The 9,148-nt window shown below is 36.5% G+C and overlaps 1 protein-coding gene across 1 annotated transcript; it reads left to right on the top strand.

The window, feature by feature from the left end:
* Nucleotides 1-3,739: 3,739 nt before the first annotated feature.
* On the top strand, nucleotides 3,740-8,734 carry LOC110778190 (uncharacterized). Its single transcript, XM_056841249.1, has 11 exons — nucleotides 3,740-4,117; nucleotides 4,216-4,431; nucleotides 4,517-4,786; nucleotides 4,899-5,291; nucleotides 5,397-5,657; nucleotides 5,750-6,074; nucleotides 6,154-6,333; nucleotides 6,426-6,530; nucleotides 8,073-8,142; nucleotides 8,256-8,354; nucleotides 8,456-8,734. The coding sequence occupies exons 1-6, from the start codon at nucleotides 3,833-3,835 to the stop codon at nucleotides 6,056-6,058; spliced, it is 1,734 nt and encodes a 577-aa protein (XP_056697227.1). The 5' UTR covers nucleotides 3,740-3,832; the 3' UTR covers nucleotides 6,059-6,074; nucleotides 6,154-6,333; nucleotides 6,426-6,530; nucleotides 8,073-8,142; nucleotides 8,256-8,354; nucleotides 8,456-8,734.
* The last annotated feature ends 414 nt before the right edge of the window (nucleotides 8,735-9,148 follow it).

Below are 9,148 nucleotides of genomic sequence, written 5' to 3'. Positions count from 1 at the left end.
TTCTCCACAATGGAGGAACATTGATCGAAAGTACAAGGTCTTTAGGGAAGAAGTTCGGAATCTCAGGCTTGGTCTTTGCACGGATGGAATGAACCCATTTGGGACACTTAGTACCCAATATAGCACTTGGCCGGTTCTTCTCACCATATACAATTTGCCTCCTTGGTTATGCATGAAGCGTAGATACATCATGTTGTCGCTCTTAATCTCTGGGCCTAGACAACCCGGAAATGACATAGATGTGTATCTAGAGCCACTCATTGAAGATTTGAAATTATTGTGGGATGAAGGGGTGTTGATGTTTGATGCATACACCAAAACCAATTTCACTTTACGTGCCATGATTTTTTGTACGATAAATGATTTCCCGGCTTATGGAAATTTGTCAGGGTATTCTGTAAAGGGAAAGAAGGCATGTCCAGTTTGTCATGATGATTTGGTCTCGAGGCGCCTAAAATTTTGTGGGAAAGATGTGTACATGGATTACCGGATGTATCTTCCTGAAGATCACCCATTTCGAAAAGAGAAGGAAGCTTTTAATGGAGAATTGGAGATGAGAGAAGCTCCTGCCCCCTTATGTGCGTGTGAGGTTTATGAACGGGTTAAAGACATTGAGACAGAGTTTGGTAAGCCTTATAAAGGTCAGCCAAGTGGTGGTTACAAGAAGAGGTCTATCTTTTGGGATCTCCCATATTGGAGAGATTTGGAAGTTAGGCATTGTTTGGATGTAATGCATATTGAGAAAAATGTTTGTGATGCCATTGTTGGGACATTGTTGAATATGCAAGGGAAAACGAAGGATGGGCCTAAAGTTAGACAAGATATGGCTGCTATGGGTCGCTCCGAGTTGGCACCTCAAGAAAGGGGAAAACGCTGGTATCTTCCCCCAGCTTGTTTCACCTTGTCTAAAAAGGAGAAAGTTAGCTTTTGTGAGTCTTTGCATGGCTTAAAGGTCCCTGCCGGTTACTCTTCAAATTTTTGTAGACTTGTGTCCATGTCTGACTTGAAATTAGTTGGAATGAAATCTCATGATTGTCACGTGTTGATGCAACAATTGCTGCCGGTTGCAATTCGAGGGATATTGCCGCCACAAGTGAGGTATACCATTACAAGATTGTGTTTTTTTTTCAACACAATTTGTAGCAAGGTGATCAATCCAACAATACTGGATGATTTGCAGGCTGATGTACTTGAGACCATGTGTCGGTTTGAAAAGTATTTTCCGCCATCATTCTTTGACATGATGCCTCATTTGATTATTCATCTTGTTCGTGAAATTAAGCTTTGTGGGCCAGTTTGTATGAGGTACATGTATCCCTTTGAACGGGAAATGGGTACCTTGAAAGATAGAGTGATGAATCCGGCCAAACCTGAAGCTAGTATTGTCCAACGAACCGTCGCGGAGGAAGTTGCTGCATGGGTTTCTCAATATATGGCACGTTTGAAAGAAGTCGGAGTACCAAAGTCTAGACATGATGGGAGACTTGGGGGTCAAGGTACAATTGGCAAGAAAAGGATATCAATCAGTTCTGAAATGATGTGTAAGGTTGAGCTGTTTGTGGTGCAAAGTCTTAGTGAAGTCCATCCATACGTGGCTGAGCACATGAACTTTCTTAGAGAGCAATATCCTTCAAAAAATGGTCCTCAACTGATAAAAGAGCATAATCGTTCATTCCTCGCATGGTTCAAGCGTCGAGTGATGGATCAATTTTCCGACACGCCTAATGAGGTATCTGACATGGTGAGATGGTTGGCATATGGTCCTAAATGTCAAGTCATATCTTATGAGGGGTACGACATCAATGGCTATTCTTTTTACACGAAGCGACAAGATGACAAAACGACGATGCAAAATAGTGGTGTTACGGCAATATGTTTGTCTTCAGAGTATGCTAGTGTAAAAGATAGAACACTTGTAGATAAGACGAACTCTTACTATGGAGTCATTGAAGAAATATTAGAGTTGAAATATAAGTATTTTAAGATTCCTCTATTCCGGTGCAAGTGGGTTGATATTAGTCGCGGTGTCAAAAAGGATGAACATGGGTACCTGACACTTGTAAACTTTAGTCGAGTTGGGCATCTTGCAGATCCTTTCATATTAGCATCACAGGCAAAACAAATCTTTTACATGGTTGACCCTGCCGATCGTAGTTGGTCAGTTATTCTGGAAGGCAAAAGAAGAATACTTGGCGTTGAGGATGTAGATGATGAAGAAGAGTATGATGAGCAGTTTAATGAGATTCCACCTTCCTCCTGGCATATCCCTCAAATGATTGACGATGTTGACATGAGTTATACACGCCGAGATCATGATGAAGGATTTTATGTTGAAAAAGAGAAATAGTGAGATAGGTACTATTTTGGCAACTATTTTTTCACCAAGTTAATTTGTAGATTAGTTAAAAGTTGGGTTCGAAAACGTCATTTTTGCCTAAATATGTACTATAACGACCCAATTACCCTTAAATGTGGAATAATAGATTAGTACGAGGCTTAGAAAGTTATAACTATGCATATGAGACATGTAATAAGTTTGAAAACATTCCTTAGGTTGTTTGGTTAAAAGTTGGGTTCGAAAACGTCATTTTTGCCTAAATATGTACTATAACGACCCAATTAACCTTAAATGTGGAATAATAGATTAGTACGAGGCTTAGAAAGTTATAACTATGCATATGAGATATGTAATAAGTTTGAAAACATTCCTTAGGTTGTTTGGTTAAAAGTTGGGTTCGAAAACGTCATTTTTGCCTAAATATGTACTATAACGACCCAATTAACCTTAAATGTGGAATAATAGATTAGTACGAGGCTTAGAAAGTTATAACTATGCATATGAGACATGTAATAAGTTTGAAAACATTCCTTAGGTTGTTTGGTTAAAAGTTGGGTTCGAAAACGTCATTTTTGCCTAAATATGTACTATAACGACCCAATTAACCTTAAATGTGGAATAATAGATTAGTACGAGGCTTAGAAAGTTATAACTATTCATATGAGACATGTAATAAGTTTGAAAACATTCCTTAGGTTGTTTGGTTAAAAGTTGGGTTCGAAAATGTCATTTTTGCCTAAATATGTACTATAACGACCCAATTACCCTTAAATGTGGAATAATAGATTAGTACGAGGCTTAGAAAGTTATAACTATGCATATGAGACATGTAATAAGTTTGAAAACATTCCTTAGGTTGTTTGGTTAAAAGTTGGGTTCGAAAATGTCATTTTTGCCTAAATATGTACTATAACGACCCAATTACCCTTAAATGTGGAATAATAGATTAGTACGAGGCTTAGAAAGTTATAACTATGCATATGAGACATTTAATAAGTTTGAAAACATTCCTTAGGTTCTTTGGTTCAAAGTTGGGTTCGAAAACATCATTTTTGCCTAAAAATGACCTAGGAAAACGTCATTTTATGGGTTAGAATCGAAATAATGACAACATGCATGATTGATGGTGTCTTTTATGGGTTTCGATCTGTTCCAAAATGTTGCAAAGTTCTGATCAGAACTGTGCAGATCAGTGCACAGAACTGATCAGAACTGATCAGTTCTGTGCACTGATCTGCACAGTTCAGATCAAAAACTGTGCAGATCAGTGTACAGAACTGGTCAGAACTGACCAGTTCTATGCACTGATATGCACAGCTCAGATCAGTGCACAGAACTGGTCAGTTCTGATCAGTTCTGTGCACTGATCTGCACAGTTCTGATCTGAGCTGTGCAGATCAGTGCACAGAACTGGTCAGTTCTTTATTTTTATTTTAAAATCCTGCTTTTGAAGGTATGTAATTTTGATGATTTTCCAATGCAGTAGCGTCAGGCATGGATGAAGATCAACACGCAAATTCAGGTCCTTCTAACAAATCACCAAATCAAGTGCCCCAAAAGCAAAAAAAGAAGCCAAGAGGCCCTACAAAAGGAATAAAATCCATGCCCGGGGTTCCAAGAATAATTGAATGGGATCACTTGGACCGACCCACAGGGAAATGGGCAACGGATTACAAGAATCACATTGGCGAGATAAGTCGCGCAAAGGTTTCAATATTGATCAGAACCTGGGAAGATGTTTCACAAGGAATAAAAGACACTTTGTGGGAAGACGTCAAGGTAACCGGTTTTATTTTGGAAATTCAGTTGTACATATCTACGTGTCTTTTTCATGTGCTAAAAGACTTTCTTGTTCCTTTTCTTTTTCTTTCATTTAGAGAGAATTTCATATCACAGATGAAACTAAGAAAGAAGTTGTCTTAAAGAGTTGTGATAAGCGTTGGAGGGAATTCAAATCAAGATTGACGACTGGTTGGATCCGGGGTACAAGAAAAAGGCCAAAAGATGAAAAGATGCCATATGATTTGTATAGTTATATAACTAAGGATATATGGAAGGAATTTGTGAAGATACGTACCTCCGAAGAAGCTGAGGTATAAAAATTATTCTTATTTAAAGTCTTGTTATAATCTAAGTTTTATTTTGTTGTAATAATTTCTTTTACCCCCCTAAAATTAGGAAATAAGTGAGAAAGCAAGACAAAGTCAATCTTTCAACATATATCCTCATCATATGGGACAGAAATCATATGCTGAAATGACAAGTGAATGGCAGAGAAAAGGGTACATTCCCTCAGTTTCTTCGTCATCTGAAGGTTCCTCTGCGTCTACAATTTCTTCAAGTTTGCCGAGTAGGACATGTTTATGGCTTCTTGCAAGATCGGTACCAGATGAGAAAGGAAATCCTTACTTGCCGGATGAGGGCACACAAAAGGTCAAAGAAAATATTGTAAGTTCATTTAACAATTTTGCGTAATGTTGTGATTCCTCTAATTTCATATATGTTCTTAAATATGAAACCAAGTGTTGAACTTTTCTCAAAACCATTTGATTTCATGTAGGATGAATGGAAAAGGAAACAAGATGAAGGGGAATTTGTTCCCAAAAGTGCACGAGATGATGTCTTATCTCGTGCACTTGGTAAGACTAAAGAAGGGAGACCACTAACATTTGGTGGTGGAGTAGGCATCAAAGCTGTGTGGGGGACCGGAGAGCGGCGTAGCTTTCGACGGTATGGAGATGCGGAGATGGAGGAAATGGAAGCAAGAGTGACCAAAAGGGTCAAAGATGAGACAATACAAGAGATGAACTCCAAGATGGATGCCATGGTCATGGAGAAATTTATCACATTTGCTAAAGAACTTGGTGTCCAAATACCAAGCCATATGAGGATAGACGCAAATGTTCATAGTAGTTGTCGTTCCGGAGGTTTAGATCCATTTGCCGACATTACGGTATGATAATTTTTGTTTTTCAAGTAATTTGTTTCTAGTTAATTCTATTGAACTTTTCTAACATGTTACATTGTATTTGCGTTATTGTTCAAAATAAATAATAAGGAACCTGTCCCGTGCCATCTATACCTGAACATAGGCTCTGAGAAAGTCTTTGTTGCCTATGGTACCATATGTCCAGAGTTGCTCCTTGATCACCACAACGACGTCACGTCCGATAACGTGAAAGTGAGCGTTGATGATTTTGAGCCCGCGTACAAAGAAGCTCCCGTCCCCGTGCCTTCTCAATATATTAAGAAACTTGCTCAAGCTCATGGTACCTTCACTCAGTGGCCAAAGCATTTGGTGTCGCTTACGAATGAGGAGGTAACTAACATATGCATGATAATTTGAAGTAGAACTATTATACCATGTATGCTCACTAATATGTATATCGTTATTTGAAAATCATACCTCAGGTAAACAAGCCTACAAGTAAAGAGCCTAAAGGGAAAGGGAACAAAGGGAAAGAGATAGTGGTTGGGGGAAGTGGAACAAAAGCGTCCAACACTAAATCAAAAACCTATTTCCTTGAAAATTATAAAGTGCAAAATTTGAGTGGTAAGTGCAATGTGATGAAAACTATGATGTTGGGATTAAAAGAAGGGGAGCACGTTAAGGTACATTGCACTAAAAGGACATTCAATATGGAAAAGGACTTGAAATTAGTGTCACCGTTGAAGACACCGATCAACTTCTCTCGGGAGCATGGCTCAATATATCAATAATACAAGTTTTTGTTACGTGAGTTACCTAAATTCATATTTTGCCCCTAAATTTGATTTTTATGATTGTCTTAACGTTCTTACACTCTATATTATAGGGCTTTGAGTGAGTTGTGTTTTCACGATGATTGTCACCCCAATAGTATTGGATTCATGTGCCCGGAGATGATCTCGGCCACCATGTTAAAGTCCGATGCAGATCGAATTCTATTGTACATGACGAGGTCCATGAGTGCACTTAGTTCTAAGACATTCATCTTATGTCCATACTACGAAAAGTATGAAAATTACTTTGAACTTCGTTTTTAATTGATTGTTATAAATTTAACTTTTTTTTTTCTAACTACATACGTTTATTGTTTGTATGTAGGAGTCACTGGATGCTTTTAGTTCTTTGCTTGTCTAAACGTGAGGTCTACATATTTGATTCTCAACAGAAGAAGAGAAATTTGATGATTAAGGAGCCACTAAACAAGTAAGTAAAGTATGCATATGAAAATGCCATTTTTGCCTAAATTTTTGCCTAAGGTTCTTTAGTTCAAAGTTGGGTTCGAAAACATCATTTTTGCCTAAAAATGACCTAGAACGACCCAATTAGCCTTAAATGTGAAATAACAGATTGTAAAGAGACTTAGAAAGTTATAACTGTGCATATGAGACGTGTAATAAGTTTGAAAACATTCCTTAGGTTCTTTGGTTCAAAGTTGGGTTCGAAAACATCATTTTTGCCTAAAAATGACCTAGGACGACCCAAATAGCCTTAAATGTGAAATAATAGATTGTAAAGGGCCTTATAAAGTTATAACTATGCATATGAGACGTGTAATAAGTTTGAAAACATTCCTTAGGTTCTTTGGTTCAAAGTTGGGTTCGAAAACATCATTTTTGCCTAAAAATGACCTAGGACGACCCAAATAGCCTTAAATGTGAAATAATAGATTGTAAAGGGCCTTATAAAGTTATAACTATGCATATGAGACGTGTAATAAGTTTGAAAATATTCCTTAGGTTCTTTGGTTCAAAGTTGGGTTCGAAAACATCATTTTTGCCTAAAAATGACCTAGGACGACCCAAATAGCCTTAAATGTGAAATAATAGATTGTAAAGGGCCTTATAAAGTTATAACTATGCATATGAGACGTGTAATAAGTTTGAAAACATTCCTTAGGTTCTTTGGTTCAAAGTTGGGTTCGAAAACATCATTTTTGCCTAAAAATGACCTAGGACGACCCAAATAGCCTTAAATGTGAAATAATAGATTGTAAAGGGCCTTAGAAAGTTATAACTATGCATATGAGACGTGTAATAAGTTTGAAAACATTCCTTAGGTTCTTTGGTTCAAAGTTGGGTTCGAAAACATCATTTTTGCCTAAAAATGACCTAGGACGACCCAAATAGCCTTAAATGTGAAATAATAGATTGTAAAGGGCCTTAGAAAGTTATAACTATGCATATGAGACGTGTAATAAGTTTGAAAATATTCCTTAGGTTCTTTGGTTCAAAGTTGGGTTCGAAAACATCATTTTTGCCTAAAAATGACCTAGAACGACCCAATTAGCCTTAAATGTGAAATAATAGATTGTAAAGGGCCTTAGAAAGTTATAACTATGCATATGAGACGTGTAATAAGTTTGAAAACATTCCTTAGGTTCTTTGGTTCAAAGTTGGGTTCGAAAACATCATTTTTGCCTAAAAATGACCTAGGACGACCCAATTAGCCTTAAATGTGAAATAATAGATTGTAAAGAGACTTAGAAAGTTATAACTATGCATATGAGACGTGTAATAAGTTTGAAAACATTCCTTAGGTTCTTTGGTTCAAAGTTGGGTTCGAAAACATCATTTTTGCCTAAAAATGACCTAGAACGACCCAATTAGCCTTAAATGTGACTACTACGTATATAATTGCATTTACATGTGTAAACAAAGTATATAATTGCACTTACATGTAAAATATTCTTTGCATTTACATGTGTAAACAAAGTATATATAATTGCATATTTTATCGAATGTGTAGTGCTTTTCGGAGTTACAAGAGACTAGGTTGACAATCTAAGGGAACTAAATTAACATGGATTCCAGCACAGGTATATATATATATATAATTAGTTTATTATTTACCTAAGAAATAAGTTTTTCAAAATTATAACATACAATGTGATAGAAATTTTACTTGTGTTATTTATTTTAATGCATTTAGTGTGCTCAACAACCGGGATCACTAGATTGTGGCTACTACGTCATGCGTTTTATGTACGACATAATAATGAATCATGGTAATAGTCAAGATCTTACTAAGGTATGTTCTCATAAACTACGTACTTTATATAATAAATTGAAGTACACAAAACTATTATATTGATCAATCGTTGATAAATTGAATTATTTACACTTTTTTAGGATTTTTCAAGAACATTGCCTTATTCACCGGAGGAGATTAATGAGGTGAAAGATTTTTGGGCAGATTACTTCATGAACAATGTCGAATTTTTAGCTTAATTTGTAATATGAACTTGATCTCTAGCTAGCTACGTACCTTTGTTGTAATAATTTTATGTTTGTTGTAACATGTTGGTTGATCGATCTATGACGAATTTAATTGCCTTTTATTGGGAACGTTAATTACGTTGTAAACTTTAGTGACAGGTATTAATTATAAATGTATTCCCGGTATTGGGAATGAAGCGTCTAATTTCAAAGACGATCATGTCGGAATTTCCAACTAAAATATTAAAAAACGAATTTTTTTTTTAAAAAAAATAAGTCATTTGCAACGCACGTTAGCTCAATGTGCGAGGCAAATGACTTAATCTTTTGGCGCTAAAATTGTCATTTGCGTCGCACATTAAGCTATTGTGCGTGGCAAATGACTTTTTTTTTTGCGCCTAAAAGTCATTTGCGTCGCACATTTAGCTAATGTGCGACGCAAATAACTTATTAGGCATGGTGCTAAAAAGTCATTTGCAACGCACATTAGCTAAATGTGCGACGCAAATGAACCTTATTTGCGTCGCACATTTAGCTAATGTGCGTTGCAAATGACTTTTCAGCACCATGCCTGAAAAGTTATTTGCGTCGCACATTAGCTAATTG

Source organism: Spinacia oleracea, chromosome 3 (genome assembly GCF_020520425.1).
Source record: "Spinacia oleracea cultivar Varoflay chromosome 3, BTI_SOV_V1, whole genome shotgun sequence".
Lineage (NCBI taxonomy): Eukaryota > Viridiplantae > Streptophyta > Magnoliopsida > Caryophyllales > Amaranthaceae > Spinacia > Spinacia oleracea.
Note: the sequence above shows the minus strand (reverse complement) of the source record. Positions and strands in the feature narration are given on the sequence as shown.

What these genes read in the sequence shown, in the direction of transcription:
- LOC110778190 (XM_056841249.1), top strand. Translation starts at nt 3,833, where the DNA reads ATGGATGAAGATCAACACGCAAATTCAGGTCCTTCTAACAAATCACCA. An exon ending in GTACCTCCGAAGAAGCTGAG is followed by an intron (nt 4,432 to 4,516) that starts GTATAAAAATTA and finishes CCCTAAAATTAG; the next exon opens with GAAATAAGTGAGAAAGCAAG. An exon ending in ATCCATTTGCCGACATTACG is followed by an intron (nt 5,292 to 5,396) that starts GTATGATAATTT and finishes ATAAATAATAAG; the next exon opens with GAACCTGTCCCGTGCCATCT.